Raw genomic sequence first — 14,917 nt, forward strand, 5'->3', positions numbered from 1 at the left:
TTTAGTTTACTTTTAAGTCAGTGGAACTACATGTTTCTGTAAAATATGCATGTGCATACATATCTGAAGAACTGGGGGATCTAATTTCAATCGAAGGTTGGAACATACCACAGACCAGAAAAGCTGTGAATTCACCTTCCGCTACTTTCTGGAATTTTCTGATCATCTCTAGTTGAATCTGTAACCACAGATTGAAAATTAAAAATCAGTTTTCCTAACAGATTTCTCTGCTTTCAGTTTACAACCAACCAAGGCGCTTGGGTTAAATGCCCATTTGCACAAGGAGAATTTCCAGGTAAATATATATTGTAAAATGGAATAATATTAAATTGTGAAAAATATTTACAACAGTCACAAGACATGAACCTTCTCCAGTAAACAAGCAAGAAGAGCTCACATAACTGTGACTTCTAGATTATGTCAAAGAGATTTGTCAGTTTGCTGCTTCTGTGTATCTCCAGCAGGAGACTTGACAGGGTGCTTGGTTGCACGGGCTAGTTGATTAGGTGGTGTTGGATGATAGGTTGGACGCGATGATCTTGAGGGTCTCTTCCAACCTGGTCTGGTCTATTCTATTCTATTCTATTCTATTCTATTCTATTCTATTCTATTCTATTCTATTCTATTCAGATCGAGTGCTTATCAGTGTAAAAAGTAACATTTGAGGATCAAAACAATTGCTTGCATATCATTTGATGATGCTTCACTAATTAAAGAGGCATTTATTTTAAATATAGCAATTCAGAATAAAATATATAGTTCCTGTACATCTAAAGGTAAATCTTTTCCCCTAATACCAGCTTGGAAAATGAGAACTGATGCAGTTGAAGGAAAATTACGAGTTTTCTTCACATCCCAAACCAAGGCACAGTTCTCAGTGCTCGTGTGTAACAGGACGCAGCTGGCCTCATGTGAATCAGCTGGGATGCACCATTCAGTCTCTGTGGTTTGTATATATTATTTCTTAAGCATTGTAGGAATTTCAAACATACGTAACTGCATTTATTTTATCATTCCACTTATTGCTTTGCACCTTGAAAGTATTAATAACCCCATGCGTGTTCATATTGTAACGATTACTGAAACGTTTTTAAAACATGTAGTTCTAATTCTGATCTCACACTGAAGCAATAAATAAATAAAGATGCTGAAATCAAATGAGTCATAGCCAAGGAAGTGACTGTTGAGTGGAACATTAATGTTCTTTTAACATCATTTTTGTGGTGTAGTATTTATGTTCTGTATACAGCAAATGCTAGTGTTGGTATTTCATATATGGGTTCAACTGACCTTGCAAATCTTATATCGTGAAATGTGAGACTTGAGGCACAAATCACCTGACCTTGTTCTCATGGGTGACTTCAATCTGCCTGACATCTGCTGGGATCTCAACACAGCAGAGAGGAGACAGTCTAGGAGGTTCTTAGAGTGCATGGAGGGCAGCTTCTTATCCCAGGTGCTGCGAGAGCCTACCAGGGGTAAGGCTATGCTTGACCTCCTCTTCACCAATAGGGAAGGGCTGGTGGGTGATGTGGTGGTCAGAGGGTGTTTAGGGGCCAGTGACCATGAGATAATTGAATTTTCAGTATTCAGTCAAGCTAGGAGGGGCAGCAAGAAGACCTCCACTCTGGACTTGCGGAGGGCAGACTTCAGGTTACTCAAGGAACTAACTCAGAGGGTTCCTTGGGATAAAGCCCTTAAAAATAAAGGGCTCCAGGAGAGCTGGACCTGTTTCAAGGATGAACTCTTGAAGGAGCAGGAACAGGCTGTGTCAATGTGCCGGAAGATGAGCTGCCAGGGCAGACGGCCAGCCTGGATGGGTGATGAACTTTTAATGGAACTAAGGGAAAAAAAGAGGGTGTATCATCTTTGGAGGAAAGGTGAGGCAACCCACGGAATGTTTACGGATGTTGCTAGATCATGTAGGAAGAAACTTAGGGAGACAAAAGCACATTTGGAGCTCAAACTGGCCTCTGCTGTGAACGACAACAAAAAGTTCTTCTATAAATACATTAATAGCAAGAGGAAGGACAAGGACAACCTCCACTCCTTGGTGGACATGGAGGGGAACGTTGTACCAAAGGATGAGGAAAAGGCAGAGGTACTTAACACCTTCTTTGCCTCAATTTTTACTAGAAGGACAGAATGTCTTCCAGACAGCTGGCCTCCTGAGCTGGTGGAAAGAGCCAGGGAGCTGCACAGTTTCCCTATGTTCCATGAGCCGGTAGTTGGAGCTCTCCTCAGCTGCTTGGATCCCCACAAGTCCATGGGACCAGAGGGGATCCATCCTAGGGTGCTGAGAGAGCTGGCAGATGAGCTGGTTAAGCCACTCTCCATCATTTTTCCTCAGTCCTGGATCACTACAGAGCTCCCAGAAGACTGGAAGCTGGGAAACGTGGTGCCCATCCACAAGAAGGGCTGGTTGGATGAACCAGGGAATTATAGGCCTGTCAGCCTGACCTCAGTGCCAGGCAACATCATGGAACAGATCATCTTGAGTGCAATCACACAGCACTTACAGGATGGCCAAGGGATCAGGCCCAGCCAGCATGGATTTAGGAAGGGCAGGTCCTGCCTGAGCAATCTGATCTCCTTCTATGATCAGGTAACCCACCTGGTGGATGTGGGGAGGCCTGTGGATGTAGTCTACCTGGACCTCAGCAAGTCCTTTGACACCATCCCCCATAGCAAACTCCTGGCCAAGCTGTCAGCCCATGGCTTGGACGGGACCACACTGCACTGGGTTAGGAACTGGCTGGAGGGCCAAGCCCAGACAGTGGTGGTGAATGGTGCCACATCCAGCTGGCAACCAGTCACTAGTGGTGTGCCCAAGGATCAGTGCTGGGCCTTGTTCTCTATAACATCATTATTGATGATCTGGATGAGGGCATTGAGTCCATCATCAGTAAATTTGCTGATGACACCAAGCTGGGGGCAGGAGTTGGTCTGCTGGAGGGTAGAGAAGCTTTGCAGAGAGACCTTGACAGGCTGGACAGATGGGCAGAGTCCAATGGCATGAGATTGAACACTCCAAGTGGTGGGTTCTGCACATTGGCCACAACAACCCCATGCAGTGCTACAGGCTGGGGTCAGAGTGGCTGGAGAGCAGCCAGGTAGAGAGGGACCTGGGGTGTTGGTCGATGGTAGGCTGAACATGAGCCTGCAGTGTGCCCAGGCAGCCAGGAAAGCCAATGGCATCCTGGCCTGCATCAGGAACAGTGTGGCCAGCAGGAGCAGGGAGGTCATTCTGCCCCTGTGCACTGCACTGGTTAGGCCACACCTCGAGTGCTGTGTCCAGTTCTGCGCCCCTCAGTTTAGGAAGGATTTTGACTTGCTGGAACGAGTCCAGAGAAGGGCAACAAAGTTGGTGTGGAGTTTGGAACACAAGCCCTATGAGGAGAGACTGAGGGAGCTGGGGTTGTTTAGCCTGGAGAGGAGGAGACTCAGGGGTGACCTTATTGCTCTCTACAACTACCTAAAGGGAAGTTCTAGACAGGCGGATGATGGTCTCTTCTCCCAGGCACCCAGTACCAGAACAAGAGTACACAGTCTCAGGCTGCGCCAGAGGAGGTTTAGGTTGGATGTTAGGAAGAAGTTCTATACAGAGAGAGTGATTGCCCATTGGAATGGGCTGCCCGGGGAGGTGGTGGAGTCACCATCATTGGAGGTGTTCAGGAGGAGACTTGATGGGGTGTTTGGTGCCATGGTTTAGTTGTTTAGGTGGGTTGGATTGGTTGATGGGTTGGATGCGATGATCTTGAAGGTCTCTTCCAACCTGGATGATGATGATGATGATGATGATGATGATGATGATGATGATGATGATTATTGACAGTTTTGATCCATGCTAAATCTCACAGCTGCCAAAAATAACTCATCACACAAGTAAGATAGGTTTTCAGCCAAATGAGCTTTTTGCTTTAGCGGGCTGTGTGACTACACAACTGCTTCTTACAACAAAGCTGAGGAGAGAGGAAAATGATGAGTGAGATTTCTGTTTGCCTCATTCCTCTCTTGAAACTGGTTCTTGTACATTTTGGGTGCAGCACTGTGGATTGCCTTTGCTCTCAAACCTTGCCTACCAGAATTACCTTGGCCTGACGTGAGGCCTGCTGAGAAGTACATCTGAGAAGCGGGTCAAAGAATGGAAGAGTGGCTGTAGCATTATTTTCAAACAGATGAATGTTAGCAGGATTGTTGTGAAAGATATTTAGAACAGTCATAAGACATGAACCTTCTCCAGTAAACAGGTGAGAAGAGTTCACATAACTGGCTTGTAGATTATGTAAAAAATATTTGTCAGTTTGTTGCTATGAGCTACTAGGAGAACCATGCTGAAAGATCCTGCTTGCTCAGCAGGCAGCTTGTCAGTGGTCTTATGTTCACCAAAAATGTGTGTTCCTTCTTTCTGTTCCACTGATGTGGTATGAGATGTCATATGATGGATATTGAGAAAGGTAAGAAATCTAGATGTGTGATTTCTACTGTTATTCTAGACTGTGCCCATTGAATGAATTCTTCTTTAGGGAGATGTGCTTTAGAAGACACAAGCATGAGGTAGCTTCTAAGCTTGTCCTCCTATTTAGGATGTATTGCAGCTGTACTTCTTTCTTTGCCATTGCATGCCAGTACATGCTGCAGTGGTGACTTTTTCAAGTACCTCTGATGCTTTTAGTGTGCTGGGTGAACATACCAGGGCTAAGTGACAAGGAGGACTTCTGAAACTTAAGAAAGTAGACACTGAAAACTGAATTTATTTTCTAATGAGTTGGGTGAGGCCTTTATTACATCTCTGGTGCTGAATATAACAGAACAGCGGATAAAAACAGAGGTTCCCAACTCAGATTTGCTGTTCAAGCTGAACACTTTCTTAAGGAGAACATCACTGCTCTTGTAGGAGATCCCAGAGCTGAATAATAATGGGTGAAAGCCTAGTGGGTAAAAAAAGAAAAAAGCTATCCTAATCAACATAGATGACAGAGAGCACTGTCGGTGCTATCAAGATTCTGTTCAAAAGGGGCAAGATACTGGGGGAAATACTATATTACTGGCAAAGATGGAGATCTGTGTGGTAGAAGAATTGTCCAGCGCTATGTTCAGTGAACACTTACAGTGACATTTCCCTTCAACTGGTTTGTAGTTTAGGCTTTCAGGTTTTAAAGGCTCCCTTGTGTGACTTGCTAAGTGGGAAGTGTAATGTTAGAGCACTGATAAATTACACCTAGGTATTGAAGTGTGTGTTTCATGAAGGACACTGATGCATTTAAAAATACTGTTTTCTTCCCTCTGGTACAAAGCTGTTATGTCCTCTGCTACTATGACAGGATAGGAGCCCACATAAATTACATACAGTTCCTATCTTAACATAATAAGCAATATAGACAAAGTTTTCAACAGGACTTATCTCTGTGTTCCCAGAAACCAATATTCATTCGCTATCTGGTTATCTCTGTTCACACGTGCTCAAAAAAGAATGTATTCACCTCTCACCACCACATTTGCCCTAAATTATTTTAGGAGTTTGTCACACCAAAGGGGGTGGTACAGGATATGTAGCTATTATTGGAGTAACTAACATTATTTTGTGGACGAACCATAAACAATCAAACATTAAATGTCAGAACAGTCATTTAGGACAATTTTACCCTAAGGCTGAACTTGTTCCCAGCATACAATGTAATGGGAAATCCAGAAGAACTCTGAAGAAAGGGCTATTCCTCCAACTTGTGTACACAAGGGAAAAGAAGTGAAGATGCTCATTGGCTAACATGGTGTGAGCAGCCATTGCAGGGATGGTACCCTGCCTTATGATGCTTCATAAAATGCAGGAACATTAGCCCTCCTACTGTGCTGTCCAGGTTGTGCTTGCCAAAACTATGCCAGCTGCTTATGGTCATGGGATCTGGGGATATCTCTGCAAATAAACAGCCTTCCATTATGAACATGTAGCATTATTGGTAAGCAAACCAAAGAGCTGGAGAGGCACAATACATTTTCAGTGTTGCAGGATACAGAAAATGATTGGTGTTTTTTTTTTTTTTTTGTTTGTTTGTTTTCTTTTCATTAGGGAGATTCTGTATCAATCACTATGTCATGGGAAATGTGTGAGTCAATGATTTGCATTCAGGTACGTGTCTTAATTTTGCCAGGTACTCTGTAAAAAACCAAACTCAAATAATTAAAAAACCCAAAATAAACCCAGCAGTCACTCTCACTCTTTTCTCCTCCCAGATAAATCTGATTACTGCACAAATGGAGTTGACAAAGAGCATTATTTATATCTTGATGTGCTGCCACCACATCTTGTTGAGATGACTTTAATTAACAGAGAAGTTGCTCTCTATGATCCTGCTCCTTTGTCAGTGGGAGATAAAGGGATAGCATAATGAAATTCTTAACCCTGTCTTTATATATTCCTTAGTAATAAAATTTCCAAGGTGTCAAAAGATCCAAGTAAATCACAGCTGAATTTTTCAAGAATTGACACTATCTGGAAAAGGTTATTCGGGTAGAAAATGGCACAGTAAGTGTATAGTATGCTAGAATTAGCACTTCTGAAAGCAAATTATTTCTGACAGTTTTGCATATTATTTCTGTAGCTGAACTTTATTAAGACAACATTAATAGACTGATATGTTTATTCCTCTCTGAAGTTAAGGCTCTCAGCAGAGACCAGAAAGAGAGAGACTGACAGATGGAGCTGTGAGGCTGCAGCAGCTGCCCTGGAAGGCCCTTGTCAGCTTCACTTCCTAATGTTAGAAAGAAAAGGGGAAAGATAAAAGTGACATTGGCAAGTGCCTTCTGTGTAATAAGGATTGTTCTTCTTTCTCTAGTGAAAAATCAAATTTACTGGTAAAACTGACATTTTCCTGCATAAATAGTTTACTTTGTAACTAAGATATTATCTGTCAGTATACAGTTTTCCTCCTCTCCTCCAGAATAATCTGCAGTGCTTTATCATTTAGAAACCTAAAATTGAGTTCAACTCACTAAATACAACTAGACCAGCAGCGTCTATATGCATTTATTTAAAAAGAGATTAAATAGTATAGTCATTTGAGTAAGCTAACAGAGCAATCTCATTTTGTCAGGATAAATGTTTAGTAACAGTTCTGCTGAAAGGAGAATAAGTCTCAATTCTTTCTTTTAAAAGGGCTGGAGGACAGATGTAGATTATTCAGTTCCACTGCAGATCTGTGATATCAACTGCGGTAAGTATGAATGATAAGAAAAGAAGAATTAGGTCTTGACTGTGTAGAAGAAAGCATCTCAGGTGAAGTCTGTTTTCCTTGGAAAACTGAGGGTGGATTCACCAGACTGAATGTGGATACCTGCTGATGAGCTAGATATGCTTACCCTCCTTTTAGACAATGAACTCCTATTACCTCAACCAGCTTTTAATTAGCTACTGCAAGGGTAGCGCGTGTGTCTGTTTTCTCTGCTTCCTGATTGACTTTTCCATCCTGTTCAAAGTTTTGCATGCCACACCTGTATTTACCTTGCTGTTGGTACATGATGTAACTAGTTAAAAACAATCCTTGGTGAGTAGGCACATGGTACTGTCATTGTAGCGATTGCTGCACAGCCCTACACTTAATTCCCCACCTGTGTAAATGGGACAGCAGTTATTCCCTGCACTGCAGAGGTGTGGTGAGGTTTGAAGCACACTCAGATATGCTCACAGAGTCAGAATATTCCAAAAACTCCCAGCCCTGAAGGTAAGGTGTTGCAGAAGCTACTGAGTTTAGAATGAACTAAGGTTGTAGGGTTTACAGTGAAGAGCGCAGGAGTGCATTGACTAGATATACTAAGTCTAAAAGGTGTCAAGCTGAGAGAAGGCTCAACCTGAGCATTGCCAAAAGCACCTCCCTAAACCTATCCACCCACCCAACCTCCCTTTCCAGTTCATTGTAAACATAATGATTGCTATGACAGATCTTCTCTGCTGTCTAGAAATACCTGCCACTTAACTGTAGCTTCTGATTTGGAGGTTGGATATTAAAGAGGAAGGGGCTTGAATGTAGTTATCTGTGCAACTACTTGCATAATGCTAGTTCAAGTTTCTTCTGCACTTAAAAACTCATACCAAGCCCACTCAAGTGAATCTAATAATCAGAGTGTTGTGATTCATGTAGTCTGCATGCATTTTCCTTTTAACAAATGCGAAGAGTATGACAAAAGCATGTAACATAATGAAAGGATTCAGAAATGGCACTCTGGGAATTCCCCTCTAACTTACAGTAGAGAGAATGGTTCTGTGTTTTAAATAGTGGAACAAAAAAACTGCCTAAATAACATTTTGGGCACAGTATTTGATTTATATGAGGAACTTTTTGTCAAAAGGTTTTGATAAAGAATTTCTGGAGATTCAGACAACAATATGAGAAACTGTGCATGTATCAAGAATATCAAACATAGTTCATGATCACCGTGGTTGTTGTGTAGAGGGTATTAACCTCATTCTTCATGGATTCTGCCATGCTTTATAGTTTTGGGATAATGCAGCCACATCAGTGAATGGATAATTCTACCTCTGTCAGCTGACCAGGAGAGGGTTTGTGAAACCATCCTCTGAGGCCAATGGTACAATTCAGTGTCAGAGGTGGGACACTGAAATGGGTGGGTCCCACTTACTGCTGTAATTTTTATATTCTTAATGACTTATCCGGAGTTATCAACTGCTTGTCGTGTGTATAATTTTTAATGCAACAATAGTAGCAATACTACTAAGGGCTCTCACATTCTTAAATGCTTATTTTCTATAACAACGATATTTCTTCAATAACTAGCTTTATAGTATCAGGAGGTGATGAAAATTGAAAGTTTCTTAATGTCACCAAGGGTGACGTCTTACACTGGGATGCTATTGTGTTTGAGCTAAAGATGTTAAGAAAAACAGTCCACATAAAGGTGAAGGGAATTTGGATTACACAAAATGTCAGTGAGAAATAATCTTATAATGGCTCAAGGAAAATATTTAGTGCATATAAGTGCATATAAGTGTCACTACTGAAGATACCAAGCAATGATGACAGTATCTATTGTACATACAAAAAAATAAAATCAGTGTATCTAACCATCATGGAGGTTACTTACTCTCCAGCTGCAAGAGTTTACTGGCATGTAGAATGAATTATAATGCAATGCGCTGCATTTTTCAATCAGGAGCTATGCTTTGGAATTAGAATGGCTTAGCCTTGTTTGCTCCACTAAGGATGGAAATGGGAAAATTGAATGTATTATTTTAATTTAATATTTTCTTTTTTAAGTTTTATTTTTTCTGTTGGCCACTTTTCTGGATTCCATGTAATGTAGCCAAACATTCTGAGACATTATTTCACCTATTATAAAAGAGCCTTATTTATTCTGAATGAAACAATAACTCAGATCAGTTAATGTGACCATTATGTGAATCATAATGAAAACCAGTTCAAATGTAGATTGTCATTTTGTTTCTTCAGCTTTTCTTGGTCGCACATATGGTGATGGAAACTCAGCAAAGGCCATGACACACAGGTATCTATCCAATGTATAGTTTAAAACAATCTCTGAGCACTGATAGAATTTTTAATCCTGAGTATCAGATTCTGCTTTCTCCCCTTTCTTTTTCTCCACTGAAGACACCTCTTGCTCCTGATACAGAATCACAGAAACATTCAGGTTGGAAAAGACCCTCAGGATCACCAAGTCCAACAAATAACCCTACTCTACAAGGTTCATCCCTAAACCAACTCCCCAGGCACCGCATCCAAACAACCCTTAAACACATCCAGGGTTGGTGACTCAACCACCTCCCTGGGCAGCACATTCCAATGCCTGACCACTCTTTCCATGAATTTTTTTTTCCTAATGTCCAGTCTAAACCTACCCAGTTGCAGCTTGAGGCCATTCCCTCTTGTGAGAAGAGACCAGCACCAGCCCCTCTACAATGTCCTTTCAGGTAATTGTAGAGAGCAATGAGGTCTCCCTTCAGCCTCCTCATTTTCAAACTAAACAGCCCCAGCTCCTTCAGTTGCTCCTCATAAGATTTTTTCTCCAGGCCCTTCACAGCTTCCTTGTCTTCCTCTGCACTCACTCCAGCACCTCCACATCTCTCTTGTATTGAGGTGCCCCAAACTGGACACAATGCTCAAGGAATGGCCTCACCAGAGCTGAGTACAATGGGACAAACACCTCCCTACTCCTGCCGCACACAGCATTTCTAATACAGGCCAGGATGCCATTGGCTTTCTTGGCCACCTGGGCACACTGCTTGCTCATATTCAGTTACTCATCAATTAGAACCCCCAGGTCCCTTTCTGCCAGATGATTTTCCAGCCACACTTCCCCAGCCCTGTAGCATTGCATGGGATCGTTGTGACCCAAGTGCAGGACCTGGCATTTGGCCTTGTTGAAGTTCTTGCTCTCTGGTGTACCACAGTGCAGCCTGGCATCAGAGGTAGCTGCCTTTCTGCCAAAGAGAAAGGACAAAGGGAGACAAATACATAGGAGGACTGAGAAGTTTGTAAAATAATAAGACAGCTTTTAAGAGCCTCGGAACAATCTCAAATTTGCTCCATAAGACATTCACATTGTTAGCATCTGCCCCCTGCTTTTCTCCCTGATATTTGGGCAGATCGGACCCTTACTGTGCTCTCACTCATTAGATGTATCTGCTCAGCTGTTCCAGTGCTTCTTTTCATTCCCACAGCCCTTTGCAAAACACTTATTCCTAGATTGTAAACAAATCAGTAATTAATGCAGACCATAGGTATATGATTTATTGGACCCTGAGCTCTTAAAAACAGTCTTCCTTTCCCAATACTCTTTCAGAGGCAACCTAGAAGAGGGGAACAATCTAGAACTCCAGAAGGAGCAGAGATGCTCTGAAAAGCCCTTGTTCAAAGATAGGAAAAAGATGCAGCCTTGCAGAAGTTCTGCAAGTCATGTGATTTGAGAATGGGCTACCAGCTTTGCTTCAAGGCAGTGTGTAGCTTTCTCTTTGTCAGAAGATACCATTCAGAATAAAGTATCTTGGTTTTGTACAACTGTTCATCTAACTGCTGTTTGGACTGTGATAGTCAAGTCCAAACTGCATACAAATGGTTAGATGTGTTATTTAACTCAGCTATGTATGGCTGCCATGAATTCTTTCTCATGTCAGTGAAAAAAAACCAAGGCTTTTTCCTGTTCTCTTTTCCCCCTAGAATGAAGAGTGTGCATTCCTTGCATTGAATTTAACAACACATTTTCAAGGTCCTTAGTATCTTCTCAATATCAGGTTGTATTTTGGTATAACTTGCAAATCTTATTTAACTTTCCATGTTGTTTTTATTGTGCCTGTTCATTACTGTGAGATTATTCTCATGAGTGAAGAATTTAGCAAGTTAAACCTATTCCAACAAGTTCCTAAGAAGCTAGATTATAATTCCTCATTTGACAGTATTTCAAAACAAAATATGTCTTAGTAAGAAGAAAAATGTGAACATGATTCTCTCATTATCAATCTTGTATACAGTATGCTATAAATGAGTACTTCCATAGTAGTGTTGCGTTCCTATAGAAAAATAATTCAGGTTTTCTTATTTTAAACTTTACTTTGAAACTGTAAGTAAAAGTTTTGGAGAAATGAATAGAGGAAGTTTTCTCAGCTTTTTTACATTATCCTTCTTTGCAATTTCTTCTGTTCTCTGATGCCATCTTGATGATTTCACCATGACAAACCATATTTCTTAAACATATTTAACAACTGTTTTCTGTGTTTGCATTTGTATTTGACTTGGAGATAACTTTCCTATTTGTCTGAGCAGGTACACGTCTTTGGTTTGATACCTATTTAAAAATGTCATGAGGAAATCCAGCCTAGAAAGAATTGCTTTAGTGGAAAGAATCAAAGTGTTTTTTTCCCCATTATATCAGTATTTATACTCAGTTGCTGAAAATATTACACACTGTAGTGGTTATCAAACATTTGGCCCTTATTTCACTGAATACTCCTGTCAAATGTTCTTGCTTCCTGTTGTGTAACAAGGAAATAAAAGCGACCGAGAGATCACAAATCCTGAAACCATGTGGAATTGCTCATATGGGAGCAAGAATATGGGTGGGGGTCTGGAACAAGATGCTGATCAATAAAAAAATATTTTCCATCTGAATGTGTTATTTTGGGGTTTGTTTCAAGACAATTGTGATGTAAGAGATACATCTGTTATGTTGTAACACAAGCTTTTTTGTGGTGCCCTAAAGAGGATGAATTCTTCTTGGCTCCTTTGATATCAAAGCTTCATTCTGTAGATTGCTTATGCAAGCAGTGCTACAACTGCAAAAGCAAAGGTGTCAAGGTGGCTTTCCTAAAGCATTTAGTTAGTTGATTTAGCTGTGAATAGAAGCACTGATCTGTTCAGACATGTTTTTCCTTTAATGCACTCCAGAGTGCAGCCAGAAGGAAGACATTCAGCCATTTAGCTGAGACAGCTTCATAACATTACTCTCCACTTTCCTCCAGTGGGAAACTCTGTTTTTTTTTTTTTTTTTTCCCAGTGAGAAAGGTTGATTTGTACAGTGTGCTTTTTATTGCAGCAAAGTCTATGATCCACTTTTTGAATATGTCCTTAGACCGAAAATGAATTAAATTAGACAGGTGTAGCAGGATCTAAAAACTTAAACGTAGTAAAGACAAAACACCACTTCCAATGACAAGTTCATCTGAGTTCCTAAAGCAATGGTAACTGTACTGATGCTAGATTCTTTCGAGGATAAGATGCTGTTTCAGCTGCACAAATATGAAGATGAGAAGCAGCTTCCAGGTCACAAGCCCTGGTCCTCATGGGTGATTTCAACCACCCGGATATCTGCTGGAGGGACAACACAGCAAGGCACCAGCAATCCAGGATGTTCCTGGACTGCATAGAAGACAACTTCCTCCTCCAAATGGTGGAGGAACCAACAAGAAATGGTGCTATGCTGGACCTTGTTCTCACCAACAGGGAAGGGCTGGTAAGCAATGTGAGGCTCATAGACGGCCTTGGCTGCAGTGACCATGAAGCAGTTGAATTTAACATCCTCAGGGCAATCAGGAGGAAGTATTCCAAGCTCACGACCCTAGACTTTAGGCATGCAGATTTTGATCGCTTCAGGGATCTGCTAGCCAAAGTGTCGTGGGACAAAGCCCTGGAGGGAAGAGGGACCCAGGACAGCTGGTCAGTATTCAAGGACCACCTCCTCTGTGTCCAGGAGCTCTGTGTACCAACAAAGAGAAAAGCAGGTAAGAATGCTAGGAGGCCCGCCTGGATGGGCAAGGAGCTACTGGACACACTATTACTTAAAAGGAAACTCTACAGGAAGTGGAGGGAAGGACAGGTAGAACAGGGGGAATACAAGGAAGCTGCCCGAGCAGCAAGAGTCCTGGTCAGGAAAGCCAAAGCAGAGTTTGAGTTGAATCTAGCCAGGGAGATTAAAGGGAATACTAAGAACTTTTACAGGTATATTAATGGGAAGAAGACGACTAGGGAAGGTGTGGGCCCCCTCAGAAAGGAAAATGGTGACATGGTCACATGTGATGAGGAAAAGGCTGAGGTACTTAATAACTTCTTTACCTCAGTCTTCACTGCAAGGGCCTCTAGCCACACTCCTGATGTTATGGAAGTCAAAGCCAGGGACGGGGAGGAAGAACTGCCCATTGTAAGTGCAGATCAGGTTCGTGATCGTCTGAAGAACCTGAAAGTGTTCAAGTCCATGGGACCCGACGGGTTACACCCACGGGTACTGAGAGAACTGGCAGATGAGGTTGCTAAACCCCTCTCTATTATATTTCAAAAGTCCTGGCAGTCTGGTGAAGTCCCCACAGACTGGAAAAGGGGAAACATTGCCCCCATCTTCAAAAAGGGCAAGAAGGAGGAACCAGGGAACTACAGGCCAGTCAGTCTCACCTCTGTGCCTGGAAAGATCATGGAACAGATCCTCCTGGAGTCACTACTCGCTCAAAAGAATAGTGAAGAGGTGATTGGGAACAGTCAGCATGGCTTTGCCAAGGGCAAATCCTGCCTGACCAACCTGGTGGCCTTCTATGAGCAGGTGACAAAATTAATAGACGAGGGGCGAGCAACTGATGTCATTTACCTGGACCTGAGCAAAGCCTTCGACACTGTCCCACACCACATCCTGGTCTCCAAACTGGTGACACATGGGTTTGATTGGTGGACCACTAGATGGATAAGGAACTGGCTTGATGGCTGCACCCAAAGAGTGGCTGTCAATGGCTCCATGTCCCAGTGGAGGCCAGTGACAAGTGGAGTCCCTCAGGGATCAGTCCTGGGACCTGTCTTATTCAACATCTTTGTGGGGGACATGGACAGTGGCATTGAGTGCACCCTCAGCAAGTTTGCTGATGACACCAAGCTGTGTGGTGCAGCAGACACGCTGGAGGGAAGGGAGGCCATCCAGAGGGACCTTGACAGGCTGGAGAGGTGGGCACAGGCCAACCTCATGAAGTTCAATAAGAGCAAGTGCAGGGTCCTGCATCTGGGTAGAGGCAATCCCAGGCACAAATCCAGGCTGGGCAGTGACTGGCTGGAAAGTAGCCCTGAGGAGAGAGACTTGGGGGTGCTGGTGGACAAAAAGCTCAACATGAGCTCTCAGTGTGCACTTGCAGCCCGCAAAGCCAATCAGATCCTGGGCTGCATCAGGAGAAGTGTGGCTAGCAGGTCGAGGGAGGTGATCCTCCCCCTCTACTCAGCCCTGGTGAGACCCCACCTGGAGTACTGTGTCCAGTTCTGGAGCCCCTATTACAAGAGGGATGTGGAGGTGCTGGAACGTGTCCAGAGAAGGGCCACGAGGATGATCAGAGGGCTGGAGCACCTCTCCTATGAGGACAGACTGAAGGAGTTGGGGCTGTTCAGTCTGCAGAAGAGAAGGCTCCGAGGTGACCTAATTGTGGCCT

General features: G+C 42.7%; 1 protein-coding gene across 3 annotated transcripts in view; it reads left to right on the plus strand.

Annotated features, from left to right (window-relative positions):
• The window catches only part of IL17REL (interleukin 17 receptor E like), a 50,248-nt gene extending 38,148 nt beyond the window's left edge, over positions 1–12,100 (plus strand). For 2 of the 3 annotated variants that reach the window (XM_068164290.1, XM_068164297.1), the window contains exons 12-17: positions 238–295; positions 801–946; positions 6,068–6,127; positions 7,154–7,211; positions 9,462–9,516; positions 10,813–10,937. In XM_068164290.1, coding sequence (XP_068020391.1) covers positions 238–295; positions 801–946; positions 6,068–6,127; positions 7,154–7,211; positions 9,462–9,516; positions 10,813–10,936 — 501 coding nt within the window. In that variant the 3' untranslated portion in view covers position 10,937. Of the gene's footprint in view, positions 1–237; positions 296–800; positions 947–6,067; positions 6,128–7,153; positions 7,212–9,461; positions 9,517–10,812; positions 10,938–11,186 lie in introns of those variants that run through there. The other variant, XM_068164307.1, reaches the window with a different exon arrangement.
• Positions 12,101–14,917: the final 2,817 nt, after the last annotated feature.

This window comes from Melanerpes formicivorus, unplaced genomic scaffold (genome assembly GCF_026170545.1).
Source record: "Melanerpes formicivorus ecotype bairdi unplaced genomic scaffold, bMelFor1.0.p_v2 SCAF_3, whole genome shotgun sequence".
NCBI classification, from domain to species: domain Eukaryota; kingdom Metazoa; phylum Chordata; class Aves; order Piciformes; family Picidae; genus Melanerpes; species Melanerpes formicivorus.